Here is a 24099-nt window from a genome sequence, read left to right on the forward strand (position 1 = left end):
TCCAAATAAGAAAATGGAGCAAGTATACGGCCGAAAAAGGAAAGTGAAGCAAGTATTTAAAAACGAAATGAGTAGTTAATAAATTTCCACTTACCAATTTCCACTCCCACTTTATATAGCCCAAATTCCAAACGCCCCGAAAAGCCTACGCGTCCACTACAACCTCCGTCACAATAGTGGTGTTTGCCAAATGAGTCAGTGATTGTTGTAGAGTTGTAAGTCGGTCCAAATGTCCATGTCTCGTATGCTTCCACTTCGGCTAATTTCTCTCTCCAAAACTCATGTAATTCTCCTTACCTTTCTCTCATCGATTTGCTGCTATCTTTCCTGTTGTAATTCATCACATCAATCCCTTTTCTGGGTATTTGCAGAATCAATTTGCACCTCTGTTTCAATTCCTTTCGATATCTAATGGATGGTATTTCACTTCAATCCCTTTATTTTACGTTTGTAATTTTTATCATTTTCGAATGCACTTTTCATTGATTACTTTCTAATTAAATATAATTTGTTGATTTAAATGGGTTTATGGGTTGTGTTTGCCTAATTTGTTACTTTAGAAAATCATTTTAAGGCTTACCTTGTTTGTATCAAGTATTTTTTTATTTTTCCAATTTCAATTTTGATTATGGAAATAAGATTTTTGATTTTTTGAATGGATGAGGAGATAGAAGATTATTTTTGAACAATATTGTGATTAATGTTGTAATTGCTCTTCATGCTGGACATTTATAATGATGGTGATTATTGGAGTTCCCTGTAATAACCTCTCATTCCCGAATCCCGACTTTAGGCACACCAAAATTATCAATAAATTTATTTTTTCTGTTGATGTATTCACATATGTAAGAGATATGCATATATATTTTCCGATATCATATATTACCTCCAATTTTTTTTAGTTACAACTTTGGGGTATTATTTGAGACATATAAAACATTCCAAGTAGCAACTAAAAAAAATCGGAGGTAGTATCTCTAAGAACATGCATGGACACACTCTGAAATATCATCCTTCCTTTGAAGACGCAATCTCTATCTAATTACAGCTCAAGCTCCCCAATCAACGGAAAATTACAGAACCATGTGGAACTGTTGAAATCTAGAAAGAGCCATCATGAATTTAGAACCTTCTGTACTGCCCCAGGTGCGTCCAGTCTTTACTGCTTGCCTATATAATGACATACGGAGTATTACTAGAAAACAGTTGAATTTGACACTTGAAACTATCTATAAAACTGTTGCCCCAGGCCGTTTGTTATATATAACTATGTTGGAAGGTCTAACTACATGTCTAGATCATTTATAGAAAAGACATTATTATCTTATTGTATTGGTGGTAAAGTTCACTTTTAATTTCAATGATCACATGTTCGATAACTTGTACCTACAATATTTAGTTTCTAATTGATGGTTTAACATAGAATTAAATCCTTTGCATGAGAGGAGGGTGTCATGTGCTATATAGACTTTCTTTGGGACATATTAATATATACTACCTCCGTTTCAACATATTTATAATAATACCCCAAAGTTGCATTTAATATGAAACTGAGGTAGTATATGTTTCATGAACTCCATAGTTCTTTTGCTAAAGCGGAAGGTTCTCCCCCAGTCTTTTAGGGGAAAGGTTGCAGCATCCATTTTCTTGATTTGTACTACTCGCTTAAAAAATTGTTCAATGTTTATTCCTGCCTTTTTTACAAGTTTTTTGGCTTGCACAGACCTGGCATCGAAGAAATGTGTGCCTTGTAACTCGGAGGATATACGACCTATGAATGAAGAGTTAGCAAATCAATTAATTACCAAGGTTTGTACTTGGTATTCTTTCATGTATGTTCAAGTCAAAAGCAGAAATCTCATGCTTTAAAAGTACATGCATATGACATAAATCTTTATTACAAAGACAAGCAAGTAACTCCGTTTGTTTACATATCCTTCTGTGCTTTTGTCTTTACTAACACCACCCTAACATTAGTAATGCATCTTACACGTTTGTTGTTTATCAAGGTTCCTGATTGGAATCTGAGCGATGAAGGAGATAAAATGAAGCTGGTAAGATCTTGGAAGGTGAAGACTTTTACTAAAGGACTGGAATTCTTTCAGGCTATTGCTAATGTTGCTGAAGCGGAAGGTATAGCCATTTTTGTTAGTATCTTGTGTTTTAAAGTAATCAGATTTTGTACTACAACCTGGAGACAAATGGATTCCGGTGTGAACCACAATTATGCAGTTAGAGACAATGCAACACGTTTATATATATAAAAAAAATTCCTCTATTTTTTACACTCAACAGGTCACCATCCAGATCTGCATCTTGTGGGTTGGAACAATGTGACAGTTGAAATTTGGACACATTCTGTCGGTAAGTGTTGATAAAGCGTATACATATGAGATATGACTATCTGATTTACTTTAAAGGCTTACTTTCTGCTCTATGCTATATCTTTTTTTTGGTTGTCTTGTTGTTTAATTTTCAGACTGCATAAATGAGCATGTTGTTGTTTTCTTACCATCAGAAAATGCTTTGTTCAAAATCAGGATTCAAATTTTTTTTCCCACGTTTTTCCTCTTGAAAGTAGAAAAATATATGCACACACTATGAATTTGAGACTATGGAACATTAGAGAGAAGCTACTAGTGTAGAAAAATATTTGGATCTTCTGCAGTTTTGTATATCATTTCTGAGAAGTTATTCGCCTATTTCTGTATAGAACTCAAATTATATTATACGAAGATTGATAGTTGAATTTAGGTAGGGCTGTCTGATTCGAGAGCTAAGATCCCTGGTAATCTGACGACAAGAACCCTTGAAAACATCATTACATGAAATTAGTAATATTTAATGTTTATATATTTTCCGCAAAATAAGAAATATTCATATCTGGGTGGTATTGGACTATTGGTGCTTACAAAGAAAGGGAATTATGTTCAATTACACTTTAGAATTTAATATATGTTGAAGGGAAGTTTTAGCTATACTCTTGTTTACTTTAAATATGGCAACTTGAGAATACTGTCCTCAGCAGGAAAATATATGTTCTCGGATCTGATACAACCAGCCATACAGGTGTAGGGCCTAGTTTGGCTTCTGTAACCATCTTAGCTTCTATATTGGTTCTATTATAAAGGTTGGCGCTGTTGATTTTGGAAATCATGTTCTGCTTCCATTTATCTTCATCTTTTCGTTTCTAAAATTTGGGACATTATGTATTTGCTTTCTTCCTTCTATATACAAACTCACAGAATTGACTGCTATTAAAACCTGGAAACAAATTTCCCTATAAAAAGCCAAGAACAATGAGAAAATTAACGTGTTTTCAGCTGTTTGACACCACAAGTTAAATACACTTGATGAAACAAGGCTTTTGTAGGTCTCAAAATACATTATGAAGCTTTCCGATTTTCTTGGGGATCTTTTGCTTTATGAAGCTTGTTATCCCCAAGTAGAACACATTGTTAGCTTTCGGCTTTAATTCAGTATGGATACATGCAATATGCATATTTAACTAAGGTTTAACTCCAAGTCGGTCTACAATGTGCAGGAGGGCTTACAGAAAACGACTTCATACTTGCTGCAAAGATCGACACTCTTAACCTTGCACACCTTCTAAGGATTAAGCCTAAGTAAATGCTGGTCACCGCCTTTAATTCCTTAATAAATTTGAGAAAGCATGGCCATCTGGTTAGCTAGTAAGATGTATGCTCTATTTTTCTGTAGAAAACACCAGTTGAAAGTTCACAAAGATATGTGCCTTTATAAATGATGAACAATTTACCTTCCTTGCAACCTCAATACGATTTTGATATACCAGATTACCAGGTACTAAACCTATCATTTTGTTTTTAACTTTTTATAGACCCTTCTAAAAAAATTTGAATGTAAAAATTTCATATGATTTTGTTGTACAATTTAGCTCGTTACTGGAAGAGTTCATGAATTTGATATTCCACAAATTAAATCCATGTTTTGGTTTGTATAGACCTTTTAAATTTATTGTGCATGTAAAATTTCTGTATGATTTTGTTGGGAAATTACAGGTTAGCTCTTAAGCGGTGCAGTTTTACCATAGTGAAAATTAAGTCAATTATGAGGGCACTAAAATTGAATTATTAAACCACAATAAATTATTTGCAAGACATACAGTGAAATTACTACCTCGGTTTCTTACTATGTGCAACAAAGGAATATTTAATGTCTCACGAATAATATTCCTTTGTTTCATATTATAAAAAGGGTATGATCACCAAATATTAGATTTTTAATAATTCCATCCAGCTAACTGATTCACATTAGTTTAAATTAAATTCAGTTCAAGGTTCATAATCAATTTTGTCATCTAGACCACATTTTCAAAGTGAGGATCATTTATTAGTTTTGTTTTCTTAGGAATGATAATAATAAAATTGATGGGAGGAATTCTGAACGGATTGTTTTCATTGCATTATAGCACTTCGTACAGGCAAAAATGCAGTAATCAAACCAGAAAAATTAACTCATGATGCAAATTCACTATATTATATCAGCCTTTCAACAGGGTACTGCCCTTTTTCAGCTCCGCTATCTTGGAAACCATACTAACAATTCTTTCCAAGTTTATCAGGTTTACTTTTTCATTACATAAATTATGAAAAAATGATGCTCTACTACAGAACACTATTTATTTCTAAGCTTAACAGGAATGCCCTAATTTAATTCTGAGCAAAAAGAAAAGTAAAAAGAATAAACATCGGTATGTCCTGTTGTGCATACAATTTGGACTGCATTTTCCTTCCTGGATGCTCCCTTGGGACGAAAGTCATATACCTTTTAAGTTTGCAGCACAATTGCTAGGAGCTATAACAGTTGATGTCCAAGTTGACTTCAGCAACAACACTTCTTCAGAGGACCCGTGTAAGACTGGATATTCTACAATTGATACACCTACACAAGACCATATTTCAGGTGAGGAAAAGAGCAGCAATGTGTTTCAATCCAAGTTTATTAACTCGATAACTGGAGTTAGCAGCCAGAAGATCAAAATGGTTCAGAAATCATAGGGACCAACAATTAAGGGAAGAGAGGAGAGAATTCTAGGACTAACAAAACAATACGTACAAATAATAATTTCAACAACGAAAATATCCAAGCATTCAGACAAGGGACTCTCAGATCTCCAACCTTGCAGGCTTATTCTCCACTAGGAAGTCAATAACCCGGAAAAATTCCAATAAGCCTTTCTATACTACGAGATTTTTCTTCTTGAAATGTAGCTTTTTATCCCTTTCTCGGTTTTTTTTTTTTTTTTTTGGGGGGGGGGGGGGTGTGGACTGGTGGGGAACATAAACACAAAACACCTATAATGCTATACCATCTGAATCTGCTTTAAAAAGGGCTCTTTCCACACAATGATTGAAAATTCTATCAAATTTTAACTCCCAGCTCTCACCTATGATACAGAATGGCTTCCCTTAACATTCATATCATCATATGTATTACCTTTATGCAAAAAATTATCCAAGTGACTACTTAGTACTTACTTATAAGATATCAGCTGGAAAACAAATTAAGAAAATCCACTAATCAGTAAATGGTACGCACTACAAATTATAGACTTCACATAAATACAATCCATTCAGAAAGCTCAATCCCTATGCCAAACAGGATGCACTACACATTGTGCTTCTCCTATAAGCTGCAACACTCTACAAACCAAGCTCTGTTAGTCTGTTACTATCAATGTATCAATTAAGATACCACACTTCCACCTCAGCATGATTCCCTTACTTAATTAAGCTTAAAGGTACAGAGATTTTCACTACCTATTTTCTGATAAGCCCTTAATCTTTCAACTAGACAACCAAGACATGCGAGCCAATATAGAGAAAATATGATCCTGAATATACTTTATGCTCATGTAATCTAAACTTCTAAAGTTCCTTCAGGAAAACATGTTTTTTTTTTCATCTAATTTCAAAACTAATTAAATTATGAACCACCAACTTTGGCATTCCTGGAACAAGAACAAGTATTAACACTTCTCTACACTTATTAATGCCGTAATTAATAAACCTCAACTTCATGCAGAATCACCTTAGAGAGATGTATTCACACACTCAACACCTGGCTAAAGAAAAGGCAAGCCATTGCATTCCCATATTCAGGGGTCGATCATAAAAGACTTTCTACCAACCTTGGTTTAGTTCAAGTAAAAATCAACTTTCAAAAAAAAGCCAGGTTTAAGTTTATAGTCCAAGCTATGCCTAATTGCCTACTGTCAGACATATTAAGTAACAAGATCATTCAAGCAAGTGCTACACTAAAAGTAGCACACCATAATCGTCAAATTAAGCACAAATCTCTGAAGAAAACAGCCTCTAGGAAAATCAAGGATAAGTTTACAGGCCACAAAATTATCCGCCTACACGAAATCCATACAAAGTTGTCGTCGTTGTCATCAAAATATATACAGTATAAAAGTAACAAGATCATTTAAGTGAAAGTAATACTAAAAGCAGTACCCTAAGCAAACAACCTCATCATTAGAGTTGACCACAAAAAATTGCACCAATATTTCAAACACAAATTAGCATTATCATTCCACTCCTAACAAAAAGCACACAAACAAAAGCAAATATGATGAACCAAGAAAACATTTTAGGTACTAAAAGAAAAGAGAAAGTTTTCCTCACCTGTTATATAAGAAAGTATGTAAGAAAGAAATTCAGGTTTATCCTAAATCATCTTAACTTGGGTTTCTGCAAAAGAGCAGTCAAATAAACCTCTCCATTCTTCACACCACTTGAATCCATCTTACTCCCAGTTGCCCATTTCACAATCTTATACCCTAATTTATTAATCAATGGCTTATAAACCTTCTCCAAATCACCCCCTTTACAGAAGAAATGATCAACCCACAAATACCCACCACCCCTCAACACTCTATCAACATCAAACAATAGAAACTCCATCGCCGTAGTCGGAATCCACCTATTCACGGCGTGCCCACATCGAACCAAGTCAATAACACCATCGAAAACCGGTAATCGTTGCTGGAGTGGCGCGTGCAATGGCACCACCCCTCTAATAGCATTAAACTCACTATAAGGAGCACCCAAATTCATTGTTGTAGTCAAAATAGTAACATTCCTTTCTTTCATTTTTGCCGCGAAAGTTCCTGTTCCACCCCCAACATCAACCCCTAATCTAATCACAGAATTAGCCCTTTTAGCAATATCAATAAGCTGTGGAATTGTAAGATCAAGATCAGTTTTATAAGACAAAAACTGGGTTGAATCAAGATTTGGGTCAAAACCCAATTTAGGGTTTAAGCACTTGAAACTATTACAAGTAGCAGAAGGGTAAGAACCCCAGATCACATTCGAATCAGGATTCGACAACCTCGGATTCGATGGAGTCCTAGCAAAGCACCTCCTTCTAGGAAGTGGATGGCAGCCTCTCAAAATCAAAGATTCAGCAAGATTGTTATCTTTAGGACAAGTAGAAAAAGGGGTGTAATTCATGTATTGATGAAGAAGATCAGGAAAATCATGACAAGAGGAAGCAATAGGAGCAAGATTGCTATAAATGAGGAGATCTGAAGGTGGGGTTTTGGTGGGGTTAGTCGAAGCCGATACCGAGGTTTTATCAGGGTGGAGGCGCGTGAGGTGGGTAATGGTGGCGCGTATGGTTTGGAGTTGACGGAGAAGGTGTTGGGGGACGGCGGTGGTGGTGGGGGAAGGTGGTTTTTGGCGGAGGAAAGAGGTGGTGGAAGAAAGGTGGTAGAGTGAGAGGATGTTTGTAGCAACCATTGCTACTAAAAGGAGGAAGTTTAGACCCATTGTAAATGACATTGCCATTGAAAATGGTGTGAATTTGTTGGAAAATCTTAAGGGATTGAGATGAATTGAGGTAGGTGGAGTTGGAAGGAGTGAGCTCTTACTCCTAGGTAGTGTTGTACCAGTGAGGTGTGAGCTCTGTGTAGCAGTTGGTAGAGAAGAGAGAGGGATGAAATTAATGGAGATTTTACTTGATTTTTTATTTTATTTTTTTTATTTTTTATTTTTATTTTTACGTGATCTGATTTTATTATTACAAAGAAATTTAAATATATAAATAAATAAAATTATTAAAAAGAAAACTTTGTAGTTTTGGGGATAAGAAGGTAGATCTTGCTTTAGATTATTTCTTGTGACTTTGGGGAAATAAAGTTAAGTAAAGTTTGTCAACTTGGTTTGGAGAATAAAAATGAAGAGTATCACAATTCACAATTCACAATTCACAATTCCACTTATATCACCTTATGCATGATTGAATGATTCTATGGAGTACTATGATTAAGGGGAGTATTTTGTAGAAAATTAAAGATATAAATGGTAAAATTAAATATTGATAAATGTGTTCAATTAAAGTGTAACAGTTACAGAAAAAAAAAAAAAAAAAAAATACTTCAAAACATACTAATGTAGGAATCTTATTAGATATGTCTCGATTTTTTTATTTTCAAATATTTAGTATTTGTTATAATACATTGTAACACCCCAATAATTCTCCCTTTTCCAAACCACTTACTTTAAATAAAAATAGAGGAGAACGATTGGCATGTTACCGCCACGTGTTAAAACGTTAAGGTTTTATCAAAGTATTGCAGCGGAAATCCAACTTAAATCTTAAAATATATAATTTAGAAACCCAATAAGTCAAAGCTTACAAATTGGAACCATAAAGGCCCTTATTTAAAAACAAACCAATAATCAAAGTCCCAAAACATATTTAAAGTAGTAAAACATAAATAAGTTCAACACAAAGAACGAATACTCTCAATCACACCAATCCCTTGACAATGCGTATGTCAAATCCCCGAACTTCACATCATCAAGCTAACCTGTGCAATACTGCTCCCCAATAATACACATGTAATAATTGGATCATCACAGGGTCATTGAAAGGCGAAGGCCGTGACCAAAAGAAAACACACACAAAAGCACGCAATCAGCAAAGCTGAGTACATACAAGCTACAACGTACCAAGCCTAGCATGCTCAACTAATTAAAGTAAATAAACATACAACACGAATTCATTAATCAAGACTCCACACTTAAACAATTCAATCGACTCAACATACTTGCTAATCAATTCCAAACACTTGACTCTTTATATTTAATTTAATTAATTTAATTTGGAGTAAGCAATAGACGAGGTTGTCCAATCCACCAAATCATCTTGGTCCCAAATGACCATTTAAAATTAAAGTTTAGCGCGATGCAAGAATGGGCGCGACTCCATTCTCACAAAGTTAGTCTAGGATCCCATCTAACTTTCATTATAAAAATAAAATGTAAATACCAAAAGAAAAGAGGACATGTTGATCAAACAAGCCTCGGAAAGCCACGGGCTACCACCGTGTACCCTAACCCATAATTGTCAATACTCTAGAAGTGCACGCTTTCTAGAGTTTTATTGCTCATCCATGTTTCACTTTACGTGATTACAATTTTAATTAATAGCCGACTCATTCAAGAAGACCATACATAACAATCATACATCAATTCACTTTTAATCTTATTTAGGACAATGGTGATCACATCACAAGTTGACCTTTAGTTCCATTAAACTTCCAAATTATCCAAATTGTTGAACATAGTCAACTCACCTAGCCATTTCAGCTTAATCCACCTTTACTCAACATACTAACAATTCATGATTGAGTAATAAAATAAAATAAATAACAGCCTTGTGGAATAATTAATAAATTCATTCCATTTAAACCATTAAATTCCAATCCTTTAATAATCCAAATGTGGTTAACAAACCAATCCAATAAAATATGTTTGTATCAACATTCCATACAAATAATTAATCCAATATAATTCAACATGTTTGTATCCATAATTCCATACAAACATAATCAATTCACCAAAACATGTCTCATAAACATAAGCACATGAATTAATTAAATGTATAACCAAATAATTTTCATCCAAGTGTTCTCTAATCATGAAACTAAGTTCTTTTCTTTGGTACCTAAACATGATACTACTTACAACGAAATAGACATGTACGTACCTCGTATAAACAATTCTTTGTGCCATTTTTAATCACTTAAAAGTCTCCTAGGGAATAATCACCTCCTAGAAAACAACCAATAATCACAAATTAACACTTAAACAAATTTTCAGCAATATAAATTTGATAAAAGATCCTTAAAACTTCATTAAAAACATGTTTTTATGCTTAATTAATCAATAGAAAACCAATAGGAACAAAAGCCCCAATTTAATTAGTCATAAGAACCCTAAAATCCAAATTTAAATAAATTGAAACCCTAGGTTTTAAAATTATAAAATCTGAAAATTATAACAACAATTATAATCTGAAATTATTAGTTTAAAACATAAAAACATGATTTTGATACTAAAAATATAAACTTTATACTATAAAATCAAAACCCAAAACTAATTAATCAAACATTAAGCATAAAAAAAAACTTCGTTAAAAATCAAAAACTGCCCGAAAATCATATTTAGAGGCTGAATTTGGCCACAAGAGGGTGGTGCTTACTACCAAAGTTAGTAAATCTTTCTTAAAACATTGTTTCCACATGGAAAACACTACTTTTTTGTCAAAATCAGATGAGTTCAGAACCTGATCGGGATTAAAACGGGATTAATATTAACGAACCAAAATCTAAACATTAAAACACGAATTTACGTGTTCAAAATAATCTGGGATTAAGTTAAACTAATTAGTAGTATAATCACCAAAATTTCAAAACATCATTACTATAAAAGCCCTAAATCAATTGTTCATAAAAACCCTAAAATCATGATTTTCAATGATTAAAAACCCTAGGTTATTAAATTTACAAAATCTGAAAATTATAACATTTATAAAATCTGAAATTATAAAGTTTAATAATCAAAATACAATTTGATACTAATTAATTTAATTTCAAACAATAAAATCAAAACCCATAATCAATAATTATAATTACACAAATTAATAAAACAAAGGAGAAAGAAAATAAGACTAACCTTTTGTGTGGGGAAATTTTTGGGGATGTATGGGGTATTTATAGGAGAGAGGGTAGTAGGGTAAGTAGGGATATTGGGCCTCATTAAATTAATGGGTCAATTAAGAAAGTAAACTGGGTTTGGTTTGTTTGTTGGACATAAATTATAGAAGGAATGTTCATAAAAAGTTCTTTGTAATAAAATCGTTTATCAACCCCAAAAATAATTTGAAACTTTTGAAATTAAATTCCGAAAAAATACAAATAAATATTATAAATAATATATAAATTCATTTATAATATATTTAAAAATATGGGGGATTACATACATAACCAAATATTGTTGTTAAATTAGATATGTATGACAAAAGTATGCATTAAGTGTAATCAATGATATGATTATACTTCATTTATATTTTCTACTATACATAGGCTAAAGGATTAGTTATATCAATTTCCTATACACAAAATATGTTATACTTTCTCCGTTTCTGAAAATTCGACTCACTTTACATTAGTGCGGTCTCCAACGTCCATCTTTGACCATCAATTTCTTCAATGCTAATTTTTTTTCTTTTGTACAAATCAAAACTTCGGGAAATCAAAACTTCAGGCAAAGTTATATTACTTTGACCACATGAATAATAAGTGAGTCGAACTATAAAAAATGGAGGTCATATGAGATTTAAAAATAAAAGTGATATACTCCTTTTGCATAATTAATAATCGGAGCATCTTAATTGGCACACATATCAATGCACAACTTTGACCATTAATATTTATAATTAAAGAAATATTTACGGGCCTTGAACTGAGCTGAACTGAACTAAATTGATTGGAGCTGAACTGAACTGAACTGAGCTGAAATGAATATTTTATGAGTCAAGGAAATTAAGAGCTGAACTGAATTGATTGGAGCTAAATTAAACTGAACAGATTAGAGCTGAACTGAAATTAAGTATATGTGAACTGTCCCTTAACAAAAAAAATATACATAAAGATTACTCCAAAAAAAATTTGCATGACAATCTTTTTTTTTTTCGGCTATTTCACCAAATGCCACTGACAAATTACGAAATTCATCAAATGCCATCGAACTTTTCAGAATTCACCAAATGTCATTGACAACTAGTATATTAACACAATGTGCCATTAATGATGCCAGGACGTTAGTTGGCCGTTAATGAAATTCTTAATTCATGAAATGCCATTGAGAAGTTTATATATTTCACCAAATGCCATTACTTTTATGTTTTGTTTCCCAGAAAAACCTCTGTTCATATGAAGTGTAACGGCTAGTTAGTTTGAGTTTTTTTAAATTTTTTTTGGACATAATAGTCGTTGCACCGCATTTGTTATATATACAGTAGACTACAACTGTTGTAGGAAATGATTTTTGCAAAATCATGAGCTTCATGTCAAACACATCCTCTTCAAAACATGAGTATGCGTATGTGAGGGTTCCAAATAAATTGTGCAATTGTGGTAGAAAATATGCAATTAGAAGCTCAGAATCAACATCAAATCCCCAAAGGCTTTATTATAAGTGTGATGCATGTGATAGCTTCAAATGGTGCAAGGTTGTGATGCATGAAGAAGGTCAAAGCATGGGAAGTCAGAGCAGGGGAAGCTGTTATGCAAGGGATGGGTCAGGCCAAAGCAATGTACATGAAGAATTGAAACTGTTGAAGAAGAAAATCAAGCAACAGCAGAAAGTCGTGGATTGTATAATTAAATTAGGGGTACTGATTTGTGTAGTAGTGATGTTTGTAATATTGAAGTAAACTATTGTGTAATTGGATTGAAATTTAATAAAAACTGAAGTTATATTTTGTGCCCAAAAAATTGGTTCCTGTTCAAATCATGTACCCAAAAGATACTTCCTGTTTAATTACAAGTTTATAGTCAAAAGATACTACACAAAATAGCACACACAACACTGTCAATCTTCAAAAATTACATGGAGAAACTGGGTGTGCACTAAAAACAGGAGAAACTTTGCATTCATGCTGCTTTCTTTTTTCTGTTGTTGGCTTGAGAGGTGGTGGCTGATGTGCTTGCTTCAGTTGCAGCCCTTTTCTTCCTTGATGAACAAGTGACCTTGTTGTGTCCCAACTCACTGCATAAGCTGCACTTTACTGTTGCATGCCTCTTCCCTCTCCTAGATTCATTTGGCCCTCTTTGTCTTTGCTTCTTTGGTCTCCCTGCAGCTCTTTTCACCAAAGGGGGCAATATGTCAGGTAGGTTCCCTGATGGCCATTGTGATAGGTCAGACATAGGGTGCATATGCTCTGCATAAGTGAGCTTGTATGCCTTCCCTTTGAAACAGGGGGCTACAAAGTCTGTTGGTTGCAGCCTCTGGTGGTATATGACCCTCAGCACATGTTTGCATGGAAGTCCAGAATGCTGCCATTTCTTACAACCACATATGCCAGTGCTCAGCTTGATGGGAAAATGGACATGTTGGTCTCTGACCTCAAATTCATCCCCACCACAGGGAATAGCATAGCATAACCTTGACTCATCTGATCTTGTTTGTAGAATCTTGGCTGCATACTCAATCAGGTCCATATCCCCCATGGTTAGTGATTTGTCAAACCTTGAGCCAATCCTCTTCATCATCCATTGCCTTATAGCTTCAAAACCGTATGCAAAAAAAAAAAGGTGTTAACAACATGGATTACAGTATATTTTTGTGTGTTCAGCTTCAAAACAGTATGCAAACATAGTAGTGTTATGGTTCAAAACAGTATGCAAAAATAGTCGTACCTTCAAGTATTTTCAGAACTGGTAAATCTCTGTATGGCTTGGTGCATGAGTTGAAAGACTCCACAAAATTTGTTGTGTTATGGTCACAACAGAGGGCAGGATCAAACTTATGCCTTGACCAGACCTCAGTGAAACTCTCTAAGTACTCAACAGCCTTAGGGTTATGTAACAGCCATGTTCCTTGCTGATCTCCTCAGACTGACACCAACCCCCTTACCCTTGCTAGAAGCAGTCTTTTTTGACCTAAATCCCTCAGGTCTTGATCTCCCCTTTTTTGCTGGAGCAGATGGTGGAGGTGGAGGTGGGACTTCTGTTTCTTCACTGACAGGTACATGGGAAGGATCAGGGGAGGGTTGTGGTTCAGGGACTGGTGGGGAGGGTTGTGATTCAGGGACTGGTGGGGAGGATTGTGATTCAGGGACTGGTGGGGAGGGTTGTGGTTCAGGGACAGGTGGGACTGGTGGGGAGGGTTGTGGTTCAGGGACTGGTGGGGAGGGTTGTGGTTGAGGAGGGGGTTGGGATCTTTTTTTGGGAGTGGTTTTCTTTTTCCTAGGAGTGCTTTTTTTCCTAGCTGATGGATTCTTGGGCTGGTTAGAAGGAGAGGCTGGTTGAGAGTTTTTTGGTGGAGTTGGTGGTTGTGTACTTTGTTCAGGTTGAGGCTGTGATGCCCCAGGAAATACCACATCAGCTTCTAGGGTGGCAAAAACTCTAACATATTCAACATCATTTATCTCCTCTGCATTTACAACAGGAACCTCAACTGCAACTTGATACTGTTGTTGTTCCATAAGCTCCCTCTCAGCTTCCTGCTCTTCAACCACCCTCTTGGCCTTTTCCAGTTCTATTCTCTCCTTCTCAGCCTTTGCCTTAAGCCTTTTTTCCCAACTAGCTACAGCATCCTTAAACACCACACTAGGTCCACTCTTCTCCTCTAAGAACACTTGTATTGTTTCCCTACCTTCATACCAATCCCACATTTGCAGCATTTGAGTATCCCCAGTTAACTCTAACTTCCTATTAGTCCTAGGAGGCATTACATACAAACTAAAGTATTTGGGAAGGATCACATTTTGCCTTTCTGAATCCTCAAACATGTACTCAAACAAGTCCATTAGACTTGTTCTGTCAGTATCCTCAATCCTCACATCAAACCCCTGGTCTTTGTAATGAACATCAATCCACACTGAACTCATCCTAAGAACAACAAATTACTTATTACTACAATGCACTTCAACACACATCATTCATATCAACAAACACATATGCACTCAAATATACTGATCAACTCGCAAATTTAACTCTCAAGCACACAATTACTACGATAAACACAAACCGGGTTACCCCAAAACACACATTGACAGATTCATACCCACAATTCCAGTTTTTAACATGCATTTTTTCAATATTTCACAAAGGCCAATTCAAATACACAGATTGCACTGATCATCTTGCAAAACCCTAACCCTAACACAATTTTCGTAAAAAATATCAGAATCGAAAAGCGAAATAGAGTATCGATGGATAGATTATTACCTTGCGTGCTATCTCCAACCCCTCAAACTGAATTTGCACTTCAAACTTCCTTCAAGTTCTGGCACTACTTCCTCGCACTTCTGGGTTCGCCCAGAATGAAGAACACCAAAAGGTTCGAACTTGTTGCAGATTTCCGTCGTTCAATGCTCCAACTTTGCTTCTTCGTTGCCAGAGATTTCAAGGTTTCAGTTTTGGTGAACTTTCGAAGAACAGGGGAGAAGTTATGGAAGAACAAGGTCCAACAACAATTGAATAATTGAAAAAAGAGAAGTCAGACAGTCAACTTCTTAATGGCGGCATTAAACACAAAGAAAGGGTAAAATAGTATTTTCGCAATAACGGCCAACTAACGTCCTGGCATCATTAATGGCACGTTGTGTTAGTATACTAGTTGTCAATGGCATTTGGTGAATTCTGAAAAGTTCGATGGCATTTGATGAATTTCGTAATTTGTCAGTGGCATTTGGTGAAATAGCCGGTTTTTTTTTTTTTTTTTTTTTTTTTTTTTTTTTTTATAGATAGGTAAAACGTACTACATGTTAGTCAATGTAAGCATATAGATATCATAAAAGTCAAATTATTGCGATTATTACGATATGAAGGTAGTATGATAAAAATTGCAATATTTTTGAAAATAAAGACTTTAATTTCGGGATACCTAATCAAGAATAGACAATGGGGGGAGGAAGTGGTACATTGACTGCTCCGCATTTAGTAAAAATACATATGGATTGCAACTGAGTTGTGAAATTAATTAAGTTTAATGCAGTACATAATAAAGTGCACTTAGCTAGTTAGCTTACATAAGTTATGTTTTAAGTATGTTTTACAATTAAATACTAATTCTATTTGTCCACAGAGTTGTTGAATCTAACAGTTGAAAATGTAACCGACACCACGTGAATGTAGGCCAACTTGTTATTTGTAATGTAAAAATTGTTTGTGTTTCGGGTGAAAATAATGGGACCTTGTCGTAGGTCCGATGAGGTGGAGAAGACTGGATTCGGTCCAAGTGATGTTGGGCCGAAGGTTTCCTGCACAGCAAACACACGTAAACTAGCCTCGGGGGTGTTTCCGAGGGAGGCCCCTCCGATGCTAAAGTCAGTACAGTGTGTAGAAAGAGAATGCTATACAAGAGAATTAATGGCTTGAGGCTTGTTTTGAATGAATGTACAAATGTAATATTGATAGCTTTTATACCTTTGCATATATGGAGAAGTTGGGCCTTAGCCCAATTGACTTGCCTTGAGGACTGATCTTTGACTTTAGCACAATTGGAGAGTTGAACCTTGACCTTGGGCTTTAAATTGGATCATTTAATGACTAGGCCCAATTGGACTAAATTGGACCCAAACAACTTGCCTCCCAGACCCGATTTGGAAGGATGACGGGTCGGGTTTGATTAATCAGAAAAGGAGGGAAGTGAATGATTTAATTAATCCAAGAAATTTGAATTTAAACCGTAATTAATGATATAACAACAGTTAAGGCGAATAATTGTGGAAGTTGGACGGATAATGGGCGGTTTAATCGCAAGGTCGTGTGTTTAACGGTTACTTAGTGGGGTGTTTAAGAGAAATTGAAACGCGGACTCCCAGAATTCCCATTTCTGGAGATATAATTAGAGGCGCGTCATCTCTCCTCACTTATTCACCAACACAAACCCAGAATTCTCGAGAAAGCCCCAAGAACCCGCGTCAAAACTTCGCAAATTCCCCGAGCATTAAGTTTAGAAACTGAGACTCGTCACTACCAATTCGTAAATCGGCAACTTTCGCTTCAGATTAAGGTAAATTCCTTTGATTTTAGTTTATTTTTCTTCGAATTTGAACTCCTTCCCCTTTTTTCGACTTTTTTCTTCGAAACTCATCCATGGTGAGAGGAGTTAGAGGCAGAACCCGTGCTCCAAGAAGAGAAAGGCCAATTCCCGATCCCAGGAACAGGATTGGGACCTGGAATGGACAGAGAGTAGAGCCTGACCCTGCTGAAGGGATTAGGGCGACTCCCATTTCTTCGGCTCCTCCTCAGAGAACGGAGGGGTCGAGCGCTTCTGGCCGGGACGATGAAGTTCCCGCTATCCTTTGGGACATCCTTCCTGGGTTTTCGGAGTGGTAGGATGCTGAAGTAGCTTCGGCCATGATAAAGAACCGCCCCTACTCGTGGTGGGTAGAGAATGCTGAACAGTATCAGTTTGCCGAGCAGATTGAGTTGCATTATGGCATCCTTGAAGCTGATGGGTATTGGTGCCGAATGCCCGTGGAATCCGATAGAATCCATCGTCCACCCCCGGGGTATGTGGGGGTGTACACAAGACAACTACAGTATGGGCTGAGGTTCCCTTTGGACGTATTCGTCCGAGACTTGCTGATCCATTATAATATTTCCCTATGTCAGCTAACTCCCATTAGCATCCGAAGGGTGATGACATACTTATGGGTTTGCAAGTTCTTCAGGTATGTGCCGAACCTGCACTGCTTCAAAAAGCTCCATCGTCTAGTGCCAAATATTCAAAGTGGGCACGGAAGTCACGGTTCTGGGTGGTACCGGATTGAGTCTCGACCCCAGTACCTAACCATGTGGCCGAACGACTTTTCAGACAAGGACTGGAGAGGTCAATGGATTTGGGTTAGGGCGCCCACGGACCCGGGCCACCCTTGCGTCTTCAGCGCTCCCAGGTATCTTGCTGAGCCTGATCCCGACATGGGAAGTTTAGGTCCCCCCGAAGATAACGGCCCAGATCCGAACCTTAATCAACAGAACATCTTCGGCAAGCTGCCGAACCGGGGGGGGGGGGGGGGGGGGGGGGCAGCGCTCGAATGCAGCATATCCCGGAGACTTGGCTCCCCGATACGCATTATGTCTTCCAAGAGAACATGTTAGCAGCTGTCGGCCTCAGCCGAAAGTTTAGGGATGGTAAGCTTCTTCGGCTGAGGCCGAGGCCTTTTAATTATCTCTTTTCCTCCGTTTTCACTTCGCTCTTTTCTGCTATGCCAACCTAGCTGAACTGACCTTTTCCCTCTTCTTTTTCAGAGCTGGACGAGACCAACGTCGGCATTAACTACGCTCGTCTTGGCATCAACCGAGAACGAGTTGTAACTGATCAGGCCCCCTCTATCACTGAACCGAGGCATAGGGAAGTTCATCTAGACTCTTCCCATTTCCAAATTAAGGCTGTTGCTCTGTATTAGAGGCAGAAGCCTTGGTGGAAGAAGAGAGATCCCTGGTTTCAGCTGTTAGACGAAGAAGCTGAAGCTGCCCGTACGGCCGAAGAGGTTGCACGGGTTATTGATGCTTGTGAAGGAGGAGAAGGGTCCTCCAGGGCTGCTGAAGAAGAAGCTGCAGCTAGGGCAGCTGAAGAAGACGAGGCTTTGCTGAAGACCTCGGTGAGCTTTTAGACTTAGTTTTGTGTGTTTTTTTTTTTTTTTTACTCACATCCTTCCTCCCCCGTCTTTTACAGTCCGAAGAGAGTAATAGACATAGAGAAGGGAAAGCCCCTGTTCGTCCCGAAGACCAGGCACAAGAAGAGTCTTCACACTCAGACATGGATGAGCAGCCGCTTCAGAAAAGGCGACGAAGAATGGCCATCATCGGCCCGCATGACTTTCAGAGGAGGTCGATGACCATCGGCATCGAGATAAGGGAACCTGAGGAAGGCAATAGAGGGTTCCCCGGCCGCCACCTCAATCACCTCCAAAGACCCCTCCGCCACCTCCCGAGATGGAGGTGGATCAGAAAACTCCCGAACTTAAGGGAGGGGTCCAAGAGGAAGTTCAAGAGAGTGCTGCTGAGCATAGAGATGAGGATGATGTGATGCCCAGTGTTGAGGGTTTCACGGCAGACATTGCAAGAGAGGTTGAGGCTTTCGTCCTCACACCTGAAGAAGAAGAAGTCATAATAATTGACTCTGCTGAGAAGAAGGGGGATGCCGAGCCATCCAAGATTCAAGAGGCTCCATCGTCATCCTTCCCTTCCTTCCAGACGCTGCAGTCTGGGGAAATGGGTTTCTCGGCCCCCCGAATTCCAATCCCAGATCACATCTGGGACCTCATATGGGGTCAGAACCGAGAAGGTGTTGCAGCCTACTTCGGCGATTTTGCTGGCATGTCCGAAGTAGATAGGGCAAGAATCTGGTCGCTAAAGGCCACTGCTGGGATGGGCGAATCCAGCAGATCAGTTCCAGACCCAGCCAGGTCTAACCAACTGCTGATGATGCAGGTGATTCTCCTTGCCTTTATCTCTTTTTCAATTCAGCTCTTCAATTTAGTTTCAGTTATTATTATTATATTTTTTTTTGGTTGACTTGTGCTCCTGTTTCCAGTTCGTGCACAATCAGACTTTCACTGTAGAGCTGATAGATACCTTACAAGATAGGGTAGATGCTGCCGAGTATGACAAGAAGGTAGCTGAGGAGGAGCTAAAGCTTGCTAAGCTGAAGTAGGCAGCAGCTGAAGAGAAGCAGCAGAAGGGTGAAGAATATGAAAAGAGAGCTGCTGAAGCCCTTAAAACCTTCTGCGATGCTATGGAGAAGGAAGTTTTTCCCCCACTAATGGAAGGGGAAAAATTCCTTCAAGAGCACATGGGAGTGGACATCTCCAAGTTCAAGGCTACCATTGGGAGCCGAATCCAGGAAGGAGCTGCTGCACAAGCTGAAGTGCAGCAAAAGCTGGAAGCTCTTGAAGCCAGTAGAATGGCCGCTGAAGAGATGCTCCAAGCCCGGAATTTCCAACTCTCAGAGGCTGCTAATGCTGCTAAAGCTCAGAGAGCTAAGCTCCAAGAAATTGAGGATCAGCTGATGGCCAAAAAAGAAGAACTGACCCAGGCTCAGACAGAGGCTTCCCAAGTTCAGCAGGAGCTGAATGAGCTGAAAGGTTCCTCCTCCAAGCTCGCCGATGAGCTGAAGAAATCCAAGGAAGACTTGGAGGAGACAAAGAAGAAGTTGGCTGATGCTGAGGCTCTACTCAAAGTCCGTATCTATACCCAAGAAGAGTATGAAATGGGTTTCAGAAACGGGTTCAGAGTGTGCCGAAGAGTCTGCCTACATGCTGAGCCGAAGTTGGACTGGTCCAAATGTGCTGAATGGGTCCAGGATCCCGAAGACCCTCATATGAAATATGCAACTCCAATCGAAGCTGAAATCCTTAAGGCTGAGGAAGCCGGAGAAGAAGCTGAGAGAAAGGAGTTGGAGGCTGAACGGAGGGAAAGGGAGGCTCGGCAGAGTGCAAAGCCTGCTTCTTCTGCTGCTGGGGCTGAGGCCACCATGGGGCCCTACAATGCTAATCAGTCTGATCCTCGGGCTGAAGCATAGGAACTCGGGCAGTCGTCTTCAGAATCTTGCGGTTCATCATGCGCTCAACTTTAGACTTGCCGCTTTCTGAATTTTTGCCTTGTTTTTTTTGCTTCAGCTTGCCTTGTCGTACAAACAGTTTATTTTTTGCTTCTGTACGTATTTCGGCAGCTGTTATTTTCCGCTTGTGGGCGGCTGTCGATATAGTTTTTAGTTTATTTGAACTTGTAGCTCAATTTCTGAGCATGAATTATTAATCTGACGTTCCTTTCTTCAACTGCTTTGTCTTACTTTGAATGCTTTACCGTTTCTTCAATTCTGCTGAACATAAACTTGCACTGGTAGTGCCTCTTGCCCCCCCAGAAATTGAAGTTTGACTTCAGCTGAATAAACAATTTCTCTATTTCTTAAAAATGGGTATCCGAAACACGGGGCCAACTGAAGGCAATGCTTCGGATAATGGCTTTCTAGGATACAAGGCTCATTTAAGGCAATATCCCAGACTTGTCCATGGACTCATGCCTTTGGAGAACAAATCTTACTGAAGTTTGACTTCAGCTAAAAGACCAGAGTTCTTTAAAAAAGACGTCTGTCAGCAATCTGAAACCCAGTTACCCGAAGGGGAAGGTTTCAGACGAGGCTGAATAAACAATTTCCAACAGTTGCTGTTATCCTTAATTTTCTGGCTATCTTTAAAAAAATGGATATCCGAAACACAGGGCCAACTAAAGGCAATGTTTCGGATAATGGCTTTCTGAAATACAAGGCTCAGTTAAGGCAATATCCCAAAATTGTCCATGGACTCATGCCTTTGGAGAACAAGTCTTACTAAAGTTTGACTTCAGCTGAAAGACCAGTGTTCTTTAAAAAGACGAGTTTGTCAGCAATCTGAAACCCAGTTACCCGAAGGCGAAGGTTTCAGACGAGGCTGAATAAAAACCCTTAAAGAGTAGATAGAACCAAGAAAACTTTTAAAGAATAAAAAGTTGCAAATATTTATATAAATGGTGGCTCCAAGGCTTTTCATTAATTCAAAATGTACTTACAAAGATTGTTCTACCCCGAAGGGTTTACACATGATATTTTTTCAGTACATCAGCGTTCCAGTGATTTTTCAACTCAGTTCCCTCCAACTGCCGAAGTCGGTATGTCCCTGGCTGAAGCTCATCACAGATTTCGTAGGGCCCCTCCCATGCAGCTGAGAGTTTCCCATGGATTCGGCTTTTCTGAACTGCAGCAGCATTTCGAAGGACAAGGTCTCCAATTTTGAGAGGCCTTGCATGAACCCTTCGGTTGTAAAATTTGCTGATTCTCTGCTTATAAGCAGCCATTCTGTCTCGGGCCGAGTCTCTTACTTCGTCGAGGAAATCGAGAGATTCCTTCATCAGTCGCTCATTCTCAGCCGAGAAGTGGTGCACTCGTAAACTCTCAGAGCCAATTTCCACAGGAAGAACGGCTTCGGCACCATACACCAGTTCAAAAGGTGAATAGCCCGTTGCCTCTTTTTCAGTTGTCCGAAGGGACCAAAGGGTTCCAGGGAGCTCCTCCAGCCACTTGGACTTTTGATCTTCCACCCTCTTTTTGAGGGCATTTAGGATCTGTTTATTTGCAGTTTCAGCTTGTCCGTTACTTTGCGGGTGGCATACCGCTGAATATGCCAGTTTGATACCAAACTGGTCTGTATACCGCTTCAGCGGTAAGTTATCGAATTGGCTCCCATGATCGAAGACAAATGCTCTCGGGATGCCGAAACGAGTGATGATATTCTGCCAGATAAATTTTCTGACAGTTTGCTCTGTAATGTTCGAGGCTGCTTCGGCCTCGATCCACTTACTGAAGTAGTCAACACCAACTATCAGCCATTTTTTTTGGTACACAGCATCTGGAAATGGTCCTAGTATATCCAGTCCCCATTGGGCAAACAGGAGTGGATTAAGGATCGGCTGAAGATCCCTTGCTGGCTGGTGGATAACCGGTGCGTATTTTTGACATTTTTCGCATTTCCGGACCAGCTCCTTAGCATCTGCGATCATGGTGGGCCAGTAATATCCGACCCTCAATGCCTTGTGGGCTAAGGTCCTTCCCCCGATGTGGTTCCCACAGATGCCGAGGTGAATCTCCCGTAGGACATAATCTGCATCTGTTGGTCCCACGCATTTCAGCAATGGGGCTGAGAAGGATTTTTTCAGAAGCTCCCCCCTGAAGACAATGAACCTTGAGCTGGTTATCTTCATCTTGGAGGCCAAAGCTCTATCTTCGGGAATCTCTCCCCGAAGTTTGAAAGCTAGGATGGGGTCCATCCAGCTAGGCTCTGGGTCAGCGCAGCACACTTCAGGTGCTTCGTCGACACTTCTTTCTCGACGCACTTCCACATATACATATCTGTTCAGCTCAGTGAAAGTTGAACTAACAAGTTTGGAGAGTGCATCGGCTTGAGTATTCTGACCCCTTGGGATCAGCTGAACCTCAAAAGTTTTCAGCTTTGCAATGACTGATTTGATCTTGGCAAGATAGGCTATCATGGAGGGCTCTTTGGCCTCGTAGATGCCGCTGATCTGATATGCAACTAGCTGAGAGTCTGTTTTCAGGCAGACATGCTCGACCTCCAGGGAGATGCTTAATTCTAGGCCAGCGATTGCTGCCTCATATTCGGCTTCGTTGTTCGAGGTCTTAAAATAAAATTTTAGTGCATACTCAAAGGATTTGCTTTCGGGAGAGGTTATCACTACCCCTGCCCCGAACCATTTTCGGTGGAGGATCCATCCGTAAACACGGTCCAGACTTTCTTTTCATTGTCTAGCGCTTCCTGGTATGAGTGATATACGTGTTTTATACAATGGTTTTCCCCGGTTTTACTTAGTAATTTTATATGGTTTTGAGCTCTACGGAGCCATTTCTTGCTAACAATCTCTTCTTTAGTGTATTCGATTGTTTTAGTAAGCTTTTCAGGAATATGAAGCGTTTCTAGGCAATTGGACGTGTTTTTAGTAGATTCGGAAGAGTTGATAGCCAAGAACTGCAATTTATGTGGAGTGCCCGACCGGGCATGGCTTGCCCGGGCAGACCGGGCAATGAAGAGTTCACAGGAAGAAGCCCAATTCTGAACGGTGCAACGCGCGCCCGATCGGGCAGGCTTCGCCCGGTCAGACCGGGCGATGAAGAAGTCAAGTTATGAAGATGCAATTCTGGAAACGTGTTACGCGCGCCCGACCGGGCGAGGTTCGCCCGGTCTGACCGGGCAAAGAAGGAAAACTGTCGTATTTTACGCAGCCTTCCTCCGCCCGATCGGGCGAGGTTTGCCCGGTCTGACCGGGCGATGTTCAAGATTGCGCGATTTCAGCTATTTCCGAATTTCTATCTTTTGAGGGTATAAATACCCTTTTGTAATTAACTTTTAAGAGGAGAGTTTTTTCATTAGTTTTTCTCCTTAAGCCCTAGAAAACTCTCAAGAACCCTAGTTTTATTTCCTTTAAGCAATTTCAATCTTTTAATCCCAGATTAATCAATTGTTCATCAACAATTT

The 24099-nt window shown here is 38.7% G+C and overlaps 4 protein-coding genes across 4 annotated transcripts; 1 reads left to right on the forward strand and 3 right to left on the reverse strand.

The window, feature by feature from the left end:
* The first annotated feature begins 95 nt into the window (after window positions 1–95).
* LOC110690220 (putative pterin-4-alpha-carbinolamine dehydratase) lies at window positions 96–3965 on the forward strand. The gene is made up of 7 exons (XM_021867051.1): window positions 96–283; window positions 372–418; window positions 1049–1146; window positions 1724–1809; window positions 2010–2133; window positions 2296–2364; window positions 3545–3965. Exons 1-7 carry the CDS (start codon window positions 230–232, stop codon window positions 3628–3630), a joined length of 564 nt encoding a protein of 187 aa, XP_021722743.1. The 5' UTR covers window positions 96–229; the 3' UTR covers window positions 3631–3965.
* Window positions 3966–4491: 526 nt separating this feature from the next.
* Window positions 4492–8538, reverse strand: LOC110690226. Its single transcript, XM_021867062.1, has 2 exons — window positions 6672–8538; window positions 4492–4923 (listed from the first exon to the last, which is right to left on the reverse strand). The coding sequence occupies exon 1, from the start codon at window positions 7836–7838 to the stop codon at window positions 6720–6722; it is 1119 nt and encodes a 372-aa protein (XP_021722754.1). The 5' UTR covers window positions 7839–8538; the 3' UTR covers window positions 4492–4923; window positions 6672–6719.
* A 4456-nt stretch (window positions 8539–12994) lies between these two features.
* On the reverse strand, window positions 12995–13570 carry LOC110689670. Its single transcript, XM_021866444.1, has one exon. It carries the CDS (start codon window positions 13568–13570, stop codon window positions 12995–12997), a length of 576 nt encoding a protein of 191 aa, XP_021722136.1.
* A 350-nt stretch (window positions 13571–13920) lies between these two features.
* Window positions 13921–14952, reverse strand: LOC110689675 (formin-like protein 7). Its single transcript, XM_021866455.1, has one exon. The coding sequence runs from the start codon at window positions 14950–14952 to the stop codon at window positions 13921–13923; it is 1032 nt and encodes a 343-aa protein (XP_021722147.1).
* Between the last annotated feature and the right edge of the window lie 9147 nt (window positions 14953–24099).

This window comes from Chenopodium quinoa, unplaced genomic scaffold (genome assembly GCF_001683475.1).
Source record: "Chenopodium quinoa cultivar QQ74 unplaced genomic scaffold, ASM168347v1, whole genome shotgun sequence".
In the NCBI taxonomy this organism is placed as follows: domain Eukaryota; kingdom Viridiplantae; phylum Streptophyta; class Magnoliopsida; order Caryophyllales; family Amaranthaceae; genus Chenopodium; species Chenopodium quinoa.

Coding starts and splice junctions, on each gene's coding strand:
- LOC110690220 (XM_021867051.1), top strand. CDS start 230: ATGTCCATGTCTCGTATGCTTCCACTTCGGCTAATTTCTCTCTCCAAA. Junction 284..371: donor TTTCTCTCTCCAAAACTCAT/GTAATTCTCCTT, acceptor GGGTATTTGCAG/AATCAATTTGCACCTCTGTT. Junction 2,134..2,295: donor TAATGTTGCTGAAGCGGAAG/GTATAGCCATTT, acceptor TACACTCAACAG/GTCACCATCCAGATCTGCAT.
- LOC110690226 (XM_021867062.1), bottom strand. CDS start 7,838: ATGGCAATGTCATTTACAATGGGTCTAAACTTCCTCCTTTTAGTAGCA.
- LOC110689670 (XM_021866444.1), bottom strand. CDS start 13,570: ATGGGGGATATGGACCTGATTGAGTATGCAGCCAAGATTCTACAAACA.
- LOC110689675 (XM_021866455.1), bottom strand. CDS start 14,952: ATGAGTTCAGTGTGGATTGATGTTCATTACAAAGACCAGGGGTTTGAT.